Consider the following 17655-nt stretch of genomic DNA (forward strand, 5'->3'; position numbering starts at 1 on the left):
TCATTCATAATCGTGTCCGACAACAACATTCCTTGGCATTGTCCCTCTGCCTGCCACTGTAGCGTGTATCATTTGCCTGCTTAGTCCTGAGCCGCGGTGGAGCTTCTCGTCTTCAACCTTCCGTCAGCTATGCGATGCTTATCCAGTCTCGTGAGCCCTATCCCATGGTACTGTAGTCGTCCCCACGGCCTCGGGCTTTATTAACCAACAGGTCGAATATCGCCGTCATGCCCCGTTACGTAGGCCTTGTACAATCGTATCTCCCCCCTCCCCCACCCTTTCCAAAACAATCCAACGTCTTCCTTCCCCGGGGTATATCCCACCGTTCGATTCCCAACAACCTTCTCCCAGACTGCTCAGCAAAGTTCCTTCTCGTCGTGTCGTCTTCCTTCACCGATACTTATTCCCCTGCACCTTCGTCTCCTCCTCATACCGTCTATACTCACTAACCCAAACATCCTTCGCAGCAGCCGCAAACCCAACAACTTTCCCGCCCAAAACAACAGCGTCCCTCGCCGTCTCAAAAACGCCCCTCTGCCACACCGCCGCGACCACCACAACCACACCACCCCAAAACGCAAGCCGCAGCACCAGCGCCGTCCAAAACGCAACCACCCGCCGGATCCAGTTCAGCACAATCACCGTCGCGGCCAGCAGCGCGAGCAGCACCGCAAAGGACACGAGCTCGGGCGACGAGTGTAGAAAGTCGAGGGTCGCGTCGACGGCGGGCGCGAGGTACGGGTAGAGCTCGTCGAACGCGCGGGAGGCGGCGCTTAGAGCTTGGGATTTGAGGTGTTGCAGGGGCGAGGAGGGGTGCAGGGCGTTTTTGTGGATAAAGTCGGCGGCGTCGGGGGGGAGGAGGGAGCGCAGGAGGAAATTTGTGATTGAGGGTTCGGCCATCTTGAGGTGTTGATTGTTTTCTTGTTCTTGCTTGGATTTCTGTGGTGGGCTTTGGGCGGAAGCTGTGCTTCGGAATTTGGTCTCGATGTTGGAGTGATTGGGGCTGGTGTAGAGAGTTTGTTGATACGTGTTTATTTTCCCCTGTCACGTTCTTCCTCTGGCTTCTCGCTGGTCTACTCGTGTGTTGTAGGTAGTCGTCTCTTTTGCTTCCAGTCGCGTGCGTGCTTTCTGTTGTGGAGGAGCGTGTGTGCCTCTTTGATGCCCGTCACCAGATGTACCCAACGAGAGGATGCAGTCTTTGTGTCAAGATGATGTTCGCAGCTCGGAGCCTGAAGAGTAATAAACAGAGACGAAAAGAAGAAGAAAAAAACGGTTGCGGTGAGGTTTGGCGAACCGGGTCTCTGTGCGGATGGGTGGAGGGAAAATGGAAATGGGCCAGGAAGGAAGGTGGAGTTGGACCCTTGGAGAGCGCAAGCAAAGCAAAGCAAAAGCACGAGCACGAGCACAAGCAAATGCGGTGTGCACTCAAGAAAGTGGTGTGTTGGAACTTGGTCTTGGTGCTGTTTTTTTTCTCCCAGTGGGGAAGACGGATGGGTGGACAACGCTAAACTTGCGACGTTCATTCCCACAAGCATGTGAGGGACAAGCACCGACATGATGACATCTAGACAAGTCCAACCAGGCGCTAGTGTAAAATAGACAATAGCTCAAATGTTCTAAACGTACGATACATCTAGTGCACGAGGAACTCCAATGCATTGCAAGGTACATTATTAGATGGTGTCGGAGCATATGTTTATGTAAGGTAGCAAAACAGGAGGTTCTCGACCCGAGTCCCTTGCGCTCGAGCTCCAATCCTGGGTGGCAAGGTCCAGCTTCGACTGTGAGGAAAGGCGACAGGTCAGTCTTCAGAAGTAAGTCTAGGACAAAGTCCCTGAAATTGATCAATCAGGCAAGTCAGTGTATAAATACGTTGCTGCTCTTATTGAGAAAATGAGATCTCTCGGAATAATTGGCGAAAAATAAGCTATGGCGTAGTACTCTTGAACTAGGCTAAAGACTCGAATGGTAAACAAGAACCGTCCAGGTCTCTCTTTAGATGATACACGTTCCCAGCACTGGTATTCTTAGAAAAACGCTTTAGACGTCGAGTCTTCTTTGGAACAAAGGAAAGGTAAGTAGCTCTTGTGCAGAAGAATAGACGAGATACAAGAAGAGAAATGTACCAGCTGATACGCAGCTGTAAGAACGTACAAGAAGGGTATCGAAGTCGAAATAGGAAATGAATCGTTAACCGATTTGGTTTGCGTGGAAAATGACAAGCTTCCTCCATCCAGCTCCGTTCCCCCCTTCAATTGCGCAGCCTCCCACTTTTCATTTGACATTATCAGTTATTCGTTTTAGACAACAATATTTGATGTCCTTGACCTGTTGCTGTCGCTGCATCATGCAGCCCAGCCCCTGCTACTGGTTGGACTCGAACGGGTCCAACAGATCATCGACACGAAAAGAACAACATTATGAAGTTTCGCCCATGCCCTCCAAGATGCGGCGAGCCGTATCGATGCGTCTTCTGTACATCCGACTCTCCGATGATGCCTTACCAGCCTCGCTCATTGCGAGCACGCACCTCCCAAGGCTGGCCACGAAGCGTTCGACAAGGATCTGGTCCTCCTTGGCCAGTGCTTCCATGGGCGCAAGCTGATCAGGGGCATGCATACTCTCTTTGTCGCATATGCTAGCGGTCTCGCTCATGAGAGCATCAGAAATCGTCTTCAGCTCCAGCTCGGGAGAGCCCTGAGGCGTAAGAACACCGACGCTAACGCGCGCCTTACCCACCAACGGGAAGCTTCGGTTGGTACCCGTAGAGTCGAAGGAAGCAGTCGACGGACGGTGACCCATCGTTGCTTGGGTACTCATCGGCCGACGGTAGGCTATGGAGCCAGAGCGCGCGCGTGTCCTCAGTTCCTCTAGAACGTCCTCGCCGCCCATAGTGCTGCCAATTGTCGACCGCTTGGCAGTCCCCGGGCTCTCAGTATGCTCACTGATCGGGCTGACGCTCGGTGGAGTGAGAATACCGTGTCTCAGATCCTCGCTAACATCGCTTGTGCTGATTCTGCTGCCTCGCCCCGAGCGAGCCGTGGCAAAAGACTCAATGGTCGAGGTAGTGTCGCCGCTGCCTCTTCGATGGTGTGATCTTGGCCGAATCGACTCATCCGACGTCATCGGTCCGCGGGTTGTCTCGACGGAGCTTTCGGAACTAACGCTGCCCCGACGCTGTTGACTCAGGTTGCCCAGTGCGCTGTGGAGGAAGAAGTGTTCATAATCGAAAGCGTCTTCTCGATCTTCGTGGGACATGAAAGTCTGGACCGTATCGTGGTAAAGGGAGTCGCCACTCTCGCTGTCATATCCGTCTCCCTCTTGGACCTGCACGCTATCTTCGAAGCCATCTTCAGTGTGCATATCAGAGATATCGTCTTCGTCATCGTCAACTGCGTCATCCTGGTCCTTGTTTGCCTCCATAGCATCGAGGGCCTTTTGTCGCTCTTCCAGCCGGATGGCTTCCTGGGCTGCATCATACTCATCTGCCACGGACTCGTTATCCTCCACGATCGACGGCTCCTGTAGCTCGACAAGTACATCGGATGGGAACTCCCGCTCTTGGACCAGCCCGTCGACACTGACTGCATCGGCATTCCATGGGTTCTTGTCCGACGTAGCAGTCAAGGGCGGCGATTGCTGATCTTGATTTTGGGCGTACCACTGATCGACCTGCGCATGAGTAAAAGGGCTTGGCGTTCGTAAACTTTGGAGGCTGCGTCGTCGCATTGTGTCCGCGCGGGCCTGTTCTCTCAAAGACGAGATCTTGCCTTTTAGATCTTGTACCTGCCCCTTCAAATCGCGCATCTGCGCTACTGATGCTGAGCGCACCAAAGGTCGATCGCGGCTCGAGGAACTGAGTGCCGGGCTCAGCAAGCTTTCACGCTTAGTATCATCGCTCCCCGAGTGGAACTCTTGTGCGACTTCATCCTCGCCAAGGGGTTCCAGGCTTATTTCTTGTGCCGCCTTGTAACGGGACTGACCCTCCCCTCCAGAGTTCAGGCGTTCCAACGTAGCATCGTGAACGTTCTTACGCGCGGAGTACGGTTGTCGGTAGCCCCCAGCCGCTCCCATGGCACTGGCAGACCTTCTTGGGACAGTGCCGTTATTGCCTGTGTCGTAGTTGAGAGACGTATCACTCAACATCCTTGCGTGCCCGTGAATAGACGTTGGCGAGGTTGCTGATGAGGCAGGGCGCAGAATCGTGGGAGACGGGGTCGAGTTATTGCCGTCGAACGAAGACATTGAAGGAGTTGAGATACTCAAGGAGCTTCGCGCTCTCGACAAGTTGCCTTCCATGGTCTGGAAATGTCAGCCTGCCTTTCTTACTATTTCACCGGAGCCAAAACTTACAGTCAGCCTCCGCTTGGCATTCGCCAGAATCTGCTCCGCTCGTCGACTGATGAGCGCGGTCGAGTACCTGTTGGGGTCGTCGAGAGATTCTCTGGGTGGTTGATGTATGGCATGTGCCTGGTGGACAGATGCGTCCTCCGCATATGACTCTGCCACACTCTCTTCGTCGTCGCCCTGGAAGTTGCTGTCGTCGACACTTACGGTGTCGTCAAAGTCGGCAAACATGGCGTTTTGGTCTTGAGTGGTGGTGATGGTGCTTGTGGACTCTACGGATGACCGGCGCGAACGCGTCGCTTGAGCCGCCCGTTTCTTCAAGCTTTCAAGCATCTTAGTGGGTGATTGTGGCTGTCGTAAATCGTCGCCGCCTCGATTGTTGGGCCTTGACCAGATCACTGAAGTCGGGCGTGATCTCCTGCCGGGCGTGCTCTCGGCCTCGGTTACCTCACCAATATCGGACAGCATAGTTCCGTTTCCGTATATTATTGGTGTCGTGGGAGTGATGGGGCCGGCGATATACGCGCTGGGAGGGAATTGGAACTGCATGTTCATATCGACAGCATGCGAATTCTTCCACATTGTCAGCGGAGAATGAGACCGGTCGGGAGAGGGCGAGCGATCGTAGTCGGGCAGAATCATGTCGGGATTCGTCAACGTAGGAGAGGCAGGCCGCGGGGGATACGATGAGGTGGAGCTCGAGTGAGCATGGCCCGCGTGGGCGTTTAAAGTCTGAGTTGCCATTGTTGTTGATGGCCAGAATTGGTTGCAAACGACTCAGGTACCGTTTGTGCAGCCTCCTGCGCAGTGTATGATCTAAGCTGCAAGACGTTGATTGTCGTTGCAGCGGTCGTGGAGTCTAGCGACACAAAGCGAGTCGGTCCCCAACGGGGCTAGCTGCAATTAACCGGTAAACTTTCAAAGGCGCAAGAACCTCAATGGACAGTCCAGTCACTCTTTGTAAACAATAAGCAACAGTCAGGACGAAGGCATCTGGGCAAAGTTTCGGGCAAAGTCAAAACGTTGCCCACGTCTGCTTGGCCCGTGGCCCGTCCGGTCGTGATTCGGATGGATTAAGAGTTGATTTCCAGGGTCGAGCTGGTTGTCAGGTTTGCAACCAGATCAGATGAAGCTAAACGTGCTACAAGCAAGTCGCGGAAGTTTTTGGCGGGGTTCGAGGCAAAAGTGCAGGTTCAACAAGAGACGTCGGAAATGTCGTTGAGAGTCGGCCTCCTTGGGGCACCGCTGTAGATATGCGAGATTGGGTGGTGGCTTTTGCGGGCGCTGAGTGTAGAAAGCGCGGCAGTAAGTGGGAGTCCGTTTGCGGGAATAGAGACGTCGTTCGTCGTATGCATGCGCAAAGGCATCAAACAAGCTGCCGTGTTCGGGGTAGGTGGCCGGAACGAGGAAGTCGAGGTGCCGGTCTGTCGTCGATCGAAGAAAGAAATCGGGATGCAAGAGCAAACGGCGTCCGTTGTGAGCGAATCCGGCTTTTCTCTCTCCTTCTTTTCCTCCTCTTGCAACGTGTTGGGGTGATGATGCACAGCTGTGTCGCGACAGGCTCCAAGTTTAAGGGGTTGCAGCTGGTGGTTTTGGGGCGCGAAAGCGATGGGGGTCCCCGCAGGATGTTTGAAATTATCGAGAAAGTCGACCAATGAGACGGTACCGATGTTTGTGAGACATGCAGCGGGTGCTCTAGTGCTTGTCCTGTCTCTCGCTGAGGTACAGTTGTAGCAGCCGCAGGAGCAAGGCACAAGTATTCGTACAAAACGAGAGGAAGTGTAGGTGAAGGGTCGAAGATGAGCCTGGTGAATGTCTCGTGGTTGCCGTTCGTTTCCCCTTCACTGATCTGCGTTGGCTGTGCAAGCAAGATAAGATGACAGGCTGCGGGAGATGAGCGGCCCAGGGATCGAGTATGCGTACATATGCGTACGGAGTAGAGGTATACAGCACACGCCGGGCAGAGCAGGATCGCAGGAGGGCTCGAGACCTGAGGCGGCAGTTGATGCGTCCAATCCAATGGAAGGTACTTGCTTTGCTGTAGCAATTGTGCAGCGTGTGTTCATTAAACACGCAGAGAGTACAAGTACACTATGCCGCAGCTGAAAGGTGTAGAGTACGGAGTATCGAGTAAGGTAGGCAGGTACCTTTTTCTTTGGAAGCCAGCGGAATGACAGGCTGTACGAGCGCGGACGGGCGAAGCCTGGACCGAGCCGGATGGGAAAACAAAGTAACAATGTATTCGTACTTGCGCTGCAGTAGCCAGCTGCCGAGAACGGTCTTGGCTTGTTGATCGGCGAGCTGACTATGAGGAGTGTGGAACAAGTGCGTGGTACGGAATGCCCATGGTCTTGTTTGTACAAAGTAACCGTACACAATAGCATCCGTAGTACGTACGGAGTAGACGCGCCAGTGACACTGACAGGAAGAACAATGCCCTTCAATGGGGCTTCTCTGGGCCGTCAACTGCAGCTGTCGCGTGGCATCCGAGGCTCATTAAGTCGGTCCCTCTCCTAATAGAGCCCCAGTCCACGTTATTACTGCTTGACTGCTCAGTCTGAGTCTGAGAGCGTGCTGGTCTGGCCCCATTGCCTGATGTCTCGCTTCTGGTCAAGTCATCATCTTCTTCCCGCGTCTCTTAATTCGCGAAATAGCCAGTACAGGGAACAGGCATTCCCCATGTCCAGCAGCCCTTCCGTTCGTAAATTTTTCAAATCTCTTGCTCCAACAGGGAAGGAGACCAATGCTCGCGCGCAAGTTCACAACCTGGTTCGCACTTGGTCTGCTCCCCCCTTGACCGGCCGCTTCGACCCTAGCCCGCGGTGGCTTGCTAGAGCAGCATGGCTGCACATGGGGGGTTCGCGATGGCGGCGTGGGCGGTCGTGGGCGGTCTCGTTCCTTTCTCTTCCCAGCGGCGTTACCAGTCGGAAACTTCCATGGGACCTTGCATTTTTCTGTAGGCTGTCCACTTCGAAGCACCAATGCGAAGCGACATCAGCGCTGCCGCCATGGGTTCGTAAGGTATCCGTAGTTCGTAGTTCGCACCTCGCAGTGTTCCTGGCGTTGCTGAACTGGGCCCGTAGCCCCTGTTGGGACAAGCGTTGTTCCTTTTCTGCGGTTGCTTTCCTGCAGGTGCTGCCCTGCGGTGCCTGGCATGAATGTTGAAACTGCCAGGATGATTGGACCCGGAGAATGAACTTACCCTTAAGGTCCTGGGGCCCCCCGGTTCCTCCCAAGCATTGGCCAGCAAGTGGAAAGACTAGAAGTGGACTTTCATGGCGCACAAGAAATGGAGCTGCGTCAAGGAAAGAAACAGTCCCGGGCCCCGGCGTCTTCTACAATGGGTACAAATTTCAAAGTACCTAGGGTACGGAGTACTTCACACCTTCCCACCTTCCATTCCTTACCAAAATTTAGAGAAAGGGAGTAGGTGCAAGTCTTCCGTGCCTCCTTCCTTCCTCCTTCCTGTGAGCTGACTGGGTGCAGAACAGCAGGTGCAACAGCCTGCACAGGCACGGGGCACGGGACACTTGGCAGGAGCTCATGGAGAACACCGCACTCGCACGGTGGTGGAGCCTTGGAACGTTGACGCAAATCTCGGCAATTCATCAGCCTTCCGCATGCAGAACCCTGACGTGCCTGGCTGCCCTCCCAGAACATCTCAACCGCCTCTCGTTCCATTTGTGGACGCACCGCGGGAATCCGGTACTGATCGAGCAAAAGGCCGTCGAATCTCCATTTAAGACGAACCCATCCAACCAAGTTTAGGCTTCATCACAACCTCGTTGATGACCTTGGTCTTTAGACTCTACTCCGTATCCGTAGAGAGCTGTGGAGATATTGGCCCCGGACTCCTCAAATGCTGCCCTACTTTGGCAATGATCTGAAGCCTTCCTCCGACTTCGACTAAGACTCGACCCTGAGGGAGGCTCCTCTCAAGTCCTAGCGGCCTATTTGGCATCCATGCAAACTCCCAGGCCGTTGGATGCGGGCGGGGCACCGAAACTGAATCAGCGATCGAACAACCGAGCCAAACTTGCCAAATTCCTCGCGGTTTCTGGAATGTTGGCAACCCTTACTCAAGTATCCGTATTCCGTACAGACATCGGCTCATTCATCCTATGACAATATACTGCTGGATTGCGCCTACAGCCTTTTCTCATCAATCCCCTTCGTCGGATGCACTGTGTTGCATTTCACCCTGGGCTGAATTTGCCTGTAACGCGCCTAGGCCGATAGGAGCCAGAACGAGGGAACGACTCGGAAGATGGGATACCAATGGCACCTCAGCATTCCCACTCCCACTCCTACTCCGTTGCGCGCCAACGCGTCTCTCCCACCAGTGTCACTGTCCCAAATTCGCAACTCTGCAGTGACGCCATGCATCTTTAACTTGACACAGGCATCGCCCGGTCGATTCTTATTACAGGTCAGATACGGATATACCGCGCTCGTTTATCTAACAAAATTTTCTCTCCTTATTTGCATTGACTCTAGTCGCCGACCCAATCTCGACGCCAACCATCTCATCGCAAATCTTGGGTGAATCCAGCGATCCGTCGTAACTTCAAACCAGCGGCACCCTTGCCACGCTCAAACTACTGGACCATGCCTTCCATGGACGGGACGGGCATCCCGAGCGCGGGGGAACTTGCGGAAGAATATGGCAAGCCGCGAACATATTCTCCACACTACGCTCGTGGTCTGTAATAACCCCAACGAGAGCAGCTTCGTGAATGTCAATGATCGGCTTTCCACCAATCTCATCATGAGCCAGTAGCCCCAATATTGAATCGCTTGCCCTACGCACCGGTTAATGAGGCGTTGCGCCCGGATATCGTCGCCTATCTTGTTTCGTCTTGGGTTCTTGGGGCTCTGTCCCTTTCCAATCAAAGACAGGGAATATTCCCCGAGAGTTCTACGCGACCACCACGCCGGCAATAAACTCTCACGATGACTAGGAAGTCATGACGAGCTGGTCGTTTGTCGTATGGCCTGTTGTGGCGTGCTTGATACTTCCGCTCCGCATATTTGGGAATCTAGAATGTACCAAGATGATGTTCCCGAGGGCCTGGGCCCGGTCCCTTCATATGTCTCAGATCCCGTCAAGCAATGCGTCTGACGACAGCCGCATTGTCGCGAACAGCATGAATGTCCACATGATGATGGCATCATCTCTGACTTGACCATCTCATGCAAAAAAGAAACAAAACGACGACACGCCATGTTTTAACTCCCTCCATTGTGACACGGGTAGACGCGCGTGTCTTGTTTTTTCTTCTATCTTGATCTTAAAATGTCCGGATATACCCAATAGTCTATGCTTTTTTCTGTATCTTTTCGCCAGCCCTCAATGCAAATTCCAGTGATCCTCCCGTATGGCTGACCACATATAAACAGTCCATAATGCTTTTGGTTGGCAGCCCTTGTGCCATTTGTACTTCCCATCTTGCGGGTGGGTAATGCGACAACGCTGATTTAGCCCTCAGTGAACGCCTCGCTTCTAGCTTGCGCAGTGGAGGCATCTTCGTTGCCATTGTCCTTGGTCGTGGGACGGTTGGCGATAAGGCGCTGTGAGAAAGTTAGGCACGAGGTTTCCCAACATGAATGTGATTTGAATGAGATTAGTAGTGTTACATACCACCAAGTTTCTCAAAAGGCACGCAATCGTGACCTTGCCGACTGACGGGACATAGATGGCCGCCTTCTCCTTGACAGTGGGCGCGTCAAAGTTGCGGTGGGAGGAGAAGTTGATGCAGACGGCACCCTCGCGAATAAGGTCAGTCGAGATCTTATACTTCTCGCTGGGGACGCCGCCGATGATGACATCGCTGAGGGGGAGGACCTGCTCCAGGCCCCAGCCCTCCTTGTTCTGGACCTGGTGGCGGATCTGCTTGATGCCCTTGCCGCGGGTGAAGAGCTGGACGCCGGTAATGTCGACCGAGTACACCGTGGCGCCGTCGTTGGCGAGCAGGGCGGCCAAGGGCCGGCCGTTGACCTCGGAGCGGTTGATGACGGTGATTGTCTTGCCGAACAGGCGGTTGCCGTAGGCGAGGATGGGGTTGTAGATCTGGAGGTGCTCGAGGATCTTGACGACGGCGAGGGGCGTGCAGGGGAGGATGGACTTTCTCAGGTTCGCGGGGGGGTCGAGGAAGCGGACGTTGTGGTACATGTTGAAGATGTGCTGGTGGCAGAGGCCCTCGACATCCTTTGCCAGGGAGACGGTCTCCTGGATGTACTTGTCCTGGAGGGGGTTACCCGGGAAGATGGGGTAGTAGACGATGATGCCGTCGACCTTGTCGTCCTCGTTGGCCTCGGTGATTCTTTCCTCGAGCTGCTCCTTGTCGACACGGCGCAGGTCAAAGTCGAAGCCGCTGGAAAGGGGGTTAACACCGTCTCGTCAGCTACCTTTTGCATCCAATTTTGCATTTTTTTGGTTTATACATGTCTTGTCACACACATACGCAAAGACGACTTGTCTCTACAGCGACAAAAGGGTTTGTTTCGCCTACTTTTCGACGCAGGTCTTCTTGGACCACTCAGCATACTGCAACGCAGCCGGATCGTCGTTTGCCAGGAACGCCGCCAGAGTGGGCTTGGAGGCGCCATTGCCCTGCACCTTGGCGAGGGTCTCATGAACCTCAGCCAGGAGACGCTTGGCGATGGTGTCGGCCAGAATGACCTTGCAGGTCTTGGGCACAGCTTCGTTGGAGGCCATCTTTTGTGGAAAAGAGCAAAATCTCCAATTTTGATACGCAGCTGTGCAGTGTTGTTAGTTTGGTTCTCGCTCTGTTCTCATTCTCAGCTGATAGGACCCTTCACTCACATATGTGGTTGGAGTGATTTGCCCGTCGGCTCCTATCCCCGAATTAGTACTTGTAAAAAGCCCCACCACCTCCGACCCCGCGATGCCGCGTTCTGTAGGCATGTCGGGAGTGAAGGAGGGAAGACTCACTGGTTCAAGTGACCAATGTTACGGCGGATACGGTAGTGGCAATTGATCTGGATTCGAAATCCGACTTTTCATGCGGTATTGGGCAGCGAAGGTGAAGAAAGGTTAATCAAGTGAAGCTGAATGGCTCCGAGTCTTTTGGAGGGGCGCGCTCCGACTTCGACGTCCAAATTTTTTTCCCTCCGTTGCTGGCACAGGACCCCGCGGCCCTTGCGCAGTCCCGTCTGTGTTACCCCTCCATACCCTCTTACCCAATTAGGACTAGTCGCCCACCGTTTCCATCTGCCGTAATTCCTCTCCAGGCTGAAAGCGTTAATAGGAAACAGGTCGTAGCAAACAAACGGCTCAAGAATAATCCTAACTCCAGACATTTTCTCTCAGGCTATGCCGTTTCTTATCAATGACCCAAAATAATTCGAATCTGTACTCAAAGAAGGATATGTCAAGTCTCAACGCTAAGCCGAGAAAGGAGCGTTTATCGGACATTGGTTCCTCCAGACCGCGATAACAGCGATAAGAGCTATACCGCCTTCTCAATTCAGATATCCCCCACCAACAACCCAGCAAGCCTGAGTAATTATCTCACAACTCATCACCGGCTTTCGGTGGTATGAAGCCCAGTCTCGGCAACTGACAAATGCCCAACGAACCATTCGCCAAGTCAACATTCCCCTCGACCTAGAACAATCACTGCCTTCACAACATTGGATATCTAGACAAATAATTCGCATCAAAGGAGAAGACCTTGTCACTCCTTCACACTTTTGGGAAGCATTTTGAGCAGGCGCGGGGTTGGCTTTGGGACTATTTGAGGAAAGAGCGACGGAATATCTCACGACTTCTCACTGCAACGCCTTTCCGATTACACCTAGACAACGACAGCTCAACATCTACACCATCTTCACACTGCTCAGGGTGGAATCAATTCAGCAATATACATTGGGCGATCACAACTACCATTAGACGCTTTTGATTTCGACGCATCTCACAACTACCATGGCCGATTTTCGGAAACTCGCACTTGAGTTTGTGCTCAGTGATGATAGTGAGAGACAAACCGCAATCACACAGGAGGCAGCTTCAGGTACGTATAGGGAGCCGTCTCTATCCTTCTCCCAGCTACGTGGACAATGTGCTGACGTTGGCCCAGAGATTCAGTCAGCACCCAGACCCAGCAATCCAGTTGCTAGATGGGTAGAATCTATCAGACCCTGGATGCCCAGCGCAAACGAAGATCAGGATGACGGCGATGGCGATGTCATTGCACGGTCCAAAGGTATTTGGGCAAGTGCGGGGTTGTGATCAAGATGAATACTGACTATTATGCCTTCTTTAGCTTTGAGTTTCCTAGCAGGGACTCTTGAGCATCTGGATCCCGCATTTCTCAAAGCTGATCAAAGTAAGTAAGGCCGAGGCCTATTGAGACAAATGTTCATTGCTAATATCATCTTTTCAGCCAATCTCTTGGTGGCTTTCTTTGGAAGCATGTTCAAGGTCGACCACAAGGCTGGTATTATGCCTGCTGCCAAGGCTCTTGATCGAACTGCTAGCATGAAGACATTCCAGCCACAAAAAGGAAACGACATTATTCAGAGTGTGTGCAGCCTTGGTGATGATTTCAAGTCCCAGGTCGCAGAAACCCGTGGCACAGTGTATGAACTTCTGGACCATCTCATCACCAACCCGGATGTAGCAAACGACTTGCAGTACCAACACGGCACAACCTCAGGCTTCATCACAGACCTTTTGCAACTATGTCGCAACGAGCGAGACCCCAAGTGCCTGATGACTTGGTTCAAGATTCTGAAGGTCTTTCTTTCAGACTACTCCCCTGCACAAGAGGTTGTGGATGAGATTTTCAGTATCTTTTCAGCATACTTCCCCATATCGTTGAGAACGTCACAGCATCCTTCGGGAATCACAGCGGATGATCTCAAGTTAGCTTTGAGGGCTTGCTTTTCAGCACATCATCGCGTTGCTAGCAAGGCCATTCCATACCTCCTCGGCAGGCTAGACCAGCCGGACAGTGTTAGTGTCAATGTCAAGGTTTGTGTTCTTCCTTGGAATATGTTATGCCTATATTAACAATGTCATAGGTTGATATCCTCAAGACCATGACCGCATGCCTCAGCAGCTACGAGCATGTTCAACAAGGAGTCACCCCCTTTACTGACAAGATTTGGGACAGTCTCAAGTATGAAGTCCGCAACGGGGAGATCGAAGACACTATCAACGCAACCTTGGAAGTCATCCGAACAGTCGCCAAAAGACTGACTGGGGACGAGCTCAGGGATTTTGCTCTGACTGTTCAAAGAGACTGCTTGGAGGATCTGTCAAACCCAATCTACACGGCGGCCTCAGGAAAGCTCTTGATCTCCATTCACAGCGCAAAGCCAGCTGCCTTTGCACTCATGATCTCCCCGTCCGTGACGCATATCAAGGAGAATCTCCGCCACACAAAGTCACCTGACCATACGAAGAACCTCCTAATTCTTCTGAATTCTCTACTGGAGCTACGGTTAGCCCTAACTGGAGGAGACGTGGAGCTGAGTGCCGAGGACGCCGAGGCCTTCAAATCCACAGAGCCACTACTTGCCCCTATCTACAAGCAGACGTACCTGCCTCTTTTCCAAAAGGCTCTACAGGATACAGCCCAGCCAGAAGATATCACCATCGGCCAACAGGCAACGAAAGGCCTGGGATTGATGGTCTGTCAGAGAGCAGCTCAAAGCGGACAATCCAACCGCCCAATGCTCCCAGAAGAAACACTTACCGAAATTTGCGACAACCTAGCAACTCTTGCGCTCCAAGCTCCCGGCGAACTTGCGAAAGACAAGAACCAATTGAAGATATCCGACGAGGCCGCCATTGCTCTACAGAAGGCCACGATGGCACATCCTCCGGCTCAAGCAAAGCTGATCGCGATATGCTTCCAAGTCTGTGACGCTTACAGCACTTCGCCTTCGGCCAAAACGTTGGACAGCGTGCACGACGTTCTCAAGTATAACCTTGCCAGACTGACTTACGTCTTTTGCTCCCAATGTCCTCGCTCTGAGAAGCTCAAACTCTACACATCCTTCTTGGAAGCGCTGCTGGTTAACCTCCACAAGATGATGGATGTCAAAGCTGACCCGAAGATTTGGTCGGTCATTGCTACCTACATATTTTCAGCCATGCTGCAATTCAAAGAAGCAGCCAAAGAACACATTAGCCATCCCGTCAAAAACAACTTTAGCGACAAGAGATTTGATAACAACTGGGTTACCTACGTGGCGAACCGCTTCGCTAATCTGCGACGTCGCCCTGACGATCGGATCGACGCGATGGAGCTGACAGACGAGAGCAACGAAGTTGACAATCTCCAAGGCGACCTCGCCCTGATTAATCTTTACGTCGCTCGACAGCTTTATAGACGAGCCACCAAGATCATCAGTTATGCCAACAATTCTGAGCTTTCACTTGCTTTGAGCGATGACTTTAGCAGGAAGGACCCTGAGGACAAGAACGAAGAGGATGCCTACTTGCACCATCTCTCGAGCATTGCGACATTCACCATCCAGCATATGAGCGAATACCAACAGACCAACTTGCTTTTGAACGAAGAAGTCGTGACACTCTTCCGTGGAAGCGACCGGTACACCCACCCCAATCCTGATGAGAACCACAGCTGGAACAACAGCGAGCTGCGAATGGCCATGCTGCGGACCATGGGTCTTCCACAACCCCCTTACACCCTAAGAAATCCTCCCCAGTTCCCGATCAGTGGTTTCAGCCATGGCCGCACTGTTGTGCTTTCCTTGGGCATCATTCAAGCTTTCCACCCGACGACAGTTGAGCGATTGGTAAGATAAGCAAGAAGCTAAAATTATGAGCACTTTGCTGACCCTTCTCTTAGGTTGAAAGAGGAACCGCGCATCAAATCTTGGTTGCTGGCCTTCTCACCAGAGACCACTCAGACTCGCCAAAGTGCCGCCATGTCGTTTCGGCCATCCTGTCCGTCATCGCCAACAAATACAAGGTCGAGAACTTGAACGACATTGTCCAGATGATGGAGACTCAGATGAATTTCGTTGTCAGCGAAGAAAGACTCTCGGACAAGCTGGAACGAATCACCGGCTACCTCGATCACGAAGAGAATGTGGTGGCTGGTCACAGCGTCAACGACCTCAGAGCAGCGCTGGCAAGGCCTGTATTCGCCATTGTCGCCGGCGTTCTCCGACGCTACACTGGTAACGCTCTCAAGAACGTTCTCACGGCTATCACTCAAGGTCCCGGCAACAAGAAGATTGGTCACATGCTTGCTCGCAGCATGGATTTCATCTTCACCGACCTGAACGTCGCTAAGCCACAGCTGTACGGTCAGCTTAAGAAGCTCTGGGTACAGAGGGCCTACTATGAGTTGGTCAGGCCCATGCTTCCCAAGGCTTGGCCTGCCGGCTCGAACAGCAAGGATGACATGCTCGTTGCCGCCAATTACAGTATTGCAGTCCTGAGAGCAGTCAAGCACATCAGGTACGCGCACTACGAAGACGATACGGAGGACCTCATCCGAATCATCCTTTGCGCAATTCGCAACCTGCCGGCTAGCGCAGATGTGGCAGCAGGTCTTCATATTCTGGTGGTCATTACGGAGAACTCGCCCAGACGCATGCAGCCCTTCCTTAAGAGCGTCATTGATGCTTCCTTGTCGATCTTCAGAAGAGGCAGAACACATCAAGCCGGTGAAGACAACGCCTGGATGCCGGAGAACTACATGCCCTTTGACCGTTCCGGATTCCAGGAGGCGCAATGCCGGGCTCTGGTCGTTCGTCTCATTGGCCAACTGCCGCCCAACTTTGAGCATCGCCATCTCCTTGACTCGGCGTCGCAGGCCAAGCGCTTGCTGGCTCAGGCTTCTGGTGACGAGTCGCGAATGGTCAGAGAGGCTGCTCTCAAGTCTCGTAAGGCTTGGGATGACGTCAACTAAGTATGTTGAGTAGTCATAGGTTGAAAGACCCTTGACGAAGAATGGGTCGAATACACTGGGATGCTTCACACTTTTGGCACGACCTAGTTGACTTTGAATTGGCCTTGAGCGAGACACGAAAATGACGGATTGTTGGTACATGGGGGCGGCGACTCACATGTTAGAATATGAGGTGGGAGACGGGGGATACTTGGCGGACTTGCATGATGGTGAGGGTTGGTGGCATGGCGAGGCGTTTGGAGGTCCATATGGACCAGTATTAGACGACCAGCATTCAGTGCAATGAGTTGAAATCACAGAAGGCATTGCAAAGATTGACTGTAGACACTCGGTTATTGCGCATAAATGCGTTCCAGAGTATGAGCCGACCGAGGGATGGAGCGAACAATGACGATTAACACCGTGGCATGGATGTACCATCGTGGCACTTTCGAGCAAAATGCTTAGCAGAAACGCAGACTCCATGCTTTTGAAGGCCCAGATTATCCGTAATTTACACAAAAAGGGTCATTGGCACGCCCATGCGACAGAAGTCCAAACCACCTCGGGTCCGGCCCGCCCTATGCCTTGCGTCTCTTGCTTCCACCCTTGGCCGCCTCCGCGCCGCTCCCTGTCGCCGTGTTCTCCGCGTACAGTGCGTCGAGGACGTCGGTTGAGTATCCCTGGGAGGCGGACGTGACGCGCTTGGGGTCAAGCTTGCCGACGACGGGGATGTTGGTGGCGAGGATCTCCTGGAAGGGGACCGCGACGAAGCGGCCTTGCGAGTCGAACCACTGGTTGAAGGGTTTTGAGAGGTTGATGACCTTCTTTTCGTCATTCTTTGAGGTAAGGGTGATTTTCATGTTGTATGTAGGTACGTTCTTCTTTGTTGAGGTTGCGATGTTGACCTGTTTCCCGAGCGTGTAAGTCGATTTGTCCATACCCTCGCACTGCATGCAGCTGGTTGGAGTACGAAGAAGTGATATAGCCTTACCTTCTCGCCTGAGGGGGATGTGCCCTCATACACGGTGCCCGCCTCCTTCAACCAGATCCATAGTGTGAGGGCGCCATTGAGGATGGAATAGAGAACTACAGCGGCGGCCGTGTAGTACTTTGTGCTGTCGAAGCCGAGCTGATAGTCCCAGAGGAAACATGCGCCTGCAATCAGAAATGCTGCGTAGCCGAGCGCGAGGCGGACATCGGTGAGCGTATGGGATTGGGTAAATTTGAGAGAGTTGAGGTAGTTGGGGAGCGCATCGTCCGAGGTGTTCTTTAGGTCTGGGGGAGGGAGCTTGTGTTAGTGTGATGCAACAGCTAGGCCTAGCCCATGGCCATGGGGAGGATAAAGGGGAGTGCATACCGGCCAGGTTATGGACCGTGATTTTTTCGGAAGACATCTTTTCTGGTACAG

At 53.0% G+C, this 17655-nt stretch overlaps 7 protein-coding genes across 7 annotated transcripts; 1 reads left to right on the forward strand and 6 right to left on the reverse strand.

Moving 5' to 3' along the window:
* Positions 1–87: 87 nt before the first annotated feature.
* BDP55DRAFT_67609 (uncharacterized protein) lies at positions 88–986 on the reverse strand. Its single transcript, XM_060575789.1, has one exon. It carries the CDS (start codon positions 898–900, stop codon positions 391–393), a length of 510 nt encoding a protein of 169 aa, XP_060432073.1. The 5' UTR covers positions 901–986; the 3' UTR covers positions 88–390.
* Positions 987–1814, reverse strand: BDP55DRAFT_67616 (uncharacterized protein). Its single transcript, XM_060575795.1, has one exon. The coding sequence runs from the start codon at positions 1554–1556 to the stop codon at positions 1074–1076; it is 483 nt and encodes a 160-aa protein (XP_060432074.1). The 5' UTR covers positions 1557–1814; the 3' UTR covers positions 987–1073.
* Positions 1815–2325: 511 nt separating this feature from the next.
* On the reverse strand, positions 2326–5402 carry BDP55DRAFT_67606 (uncharacterized protein). The gene is made up of 2 exons (XM_060575786.1): positions 4354–5402; positions 2326–4302 (listed from the first exon to the last, which is right to left on the reverse strand). Exons 1-2 carry the CDS (start codon positions 5089–5091, stop codon positions 2419–2421), a joined length of 2622 nt encoding a protein of 873 aa, XP_060432075.1. The 5' UTR covers positions 5092–5402; the 3' UTR covers positions 2326–2418.
* Positions 5403–5540: 138 nt separating this feature from the next.
* Positions 5541–8028, reverse strand: BDP55DRAFT_629970 (uncharacterized protein; the record flags this gene model as incomplete). The annotated part of the gene is made up of 6 exons (XM_060572093.1): positions 5541–6064; positions 6281–6385; positions 6495–6765; positions 7125–7433; positions 7550–7606; positions 7741–8028. The coding sequence occupies 6 exons, from the start codon at positions 8026–8028 to the stop codon at positions 5541–5543; spliced, it is 1554 nt and encodes a 517-aa protein (XP_060432076.1).
* Positions 8029–9825: 1797 nt separating this feature from the next.
* On the reverse strand, positions 9826–11275 carry BDP55DRAFT_629971 (tetrahydrofolate dehydrogenase/cyclohydrolase; the record flags this gene model as incomplete). Its single annotated transcript, XM_060572094.1, has 4 exons — positions 9826–9918; positions 9989–10721; positions 10860–11065; positions 11174–11275. 4 exons carry the CDS (start codon positions 11273–11275, stop codon positions 9826–9828), a joined length of 1134 nt encoding a protein of 377 aa, XP_060432077.1.
* Positions 11276–12295: 1020 nt separating this feature from the next.
* Positions 12296–16265, forward strand: BDP55DRAFT_548302 (Dos2-interacting transcription regulator of RNA-Pol-II-domain-containing protein; the record flags this gene model as incomplete). The annotated part of the gene is made up of 6 exons (XM_060568822.1): positions 12296–12383; positions 12450–12575; positions 12636–12698; positions 12756–13345; positions 13396–15141; positions 15195–16265. 6 exons carry the CDS (start codon positions 12296–12298, stop codon positions 16263–16265), a joined length of 3684 nt encoding a protein of 1227 aa, XP_060432078.1.
* A 560-nt stretch (positions 16266–16825) lies between these two features.
* On the reverse strand, positions 16826–17641 carry BDP55DRAFT_692466 (microsomal signal peptidase 25 kDa subunit; the record flags this gene model as incomplete). The annotated part of the gene is made up of 3 exons (XM_060577118.1): positions 16826–17152; positions 17239–17522; positions 17605–17641. The coding sequence occupies 3 exons, from the start codon at positions 17639–17641 to the stop codon at positions 16826–16828; spliced, it is 648 nt and encodes a 215-aa protein (XP_060432079.1).
* Positions 17642–17655: the final 14 nt, after the last annotated feature.

Source organism: Colletotrichum godetiae (genome assembly GCF_030913485.1).
Source record: "Colletotrichum godetiae strain CBS 193.32 chromosome Unknown BDP55scaffold_12, whole genome shotgun sequence".
Classification (NCBI taxonomy): Eukaryota; Fungi; Ascomycota; class Sordariomycetes; order Glomerellales; family Glomerellaceae; genus Colletotrichum; species Colletotrichum godetiae.

Excerpts from the sequence above, each read along its gene's own strand:
- BDP55DRAFT_67609 (XM_060575789.1), bottom strand. The coding sequence starts at position 900 with ATGGCCGAACCCTCAATCACAAATTTCCTCCTGCGCTCCCTCCTCCCC.
- BDP55DRAFT_67616 (XM_060575795.1), bottom strand. The coding sequence starts at position 1,556 with ATGTCGGTGCTTGTCCCTCACATGCTTGTGGGAATGAACGTCGCAAGT.
- BDP55DRAFT_67606 (XM_060575786.1), bottom strand. The coding sequence starts at position 5,091 with ATGGCAACTCAGACTTTAAACGCCCACGCGGGCCATGCTCACTCGAGC. Across the intron at positions 4,303-4,353 it reads ATGCCAAGCGGAGGCTGACT|ACCATGGAAGGCAACTTGTC; the intron begins GTAAGTTTTGGC and ends TGACATTTCCAG.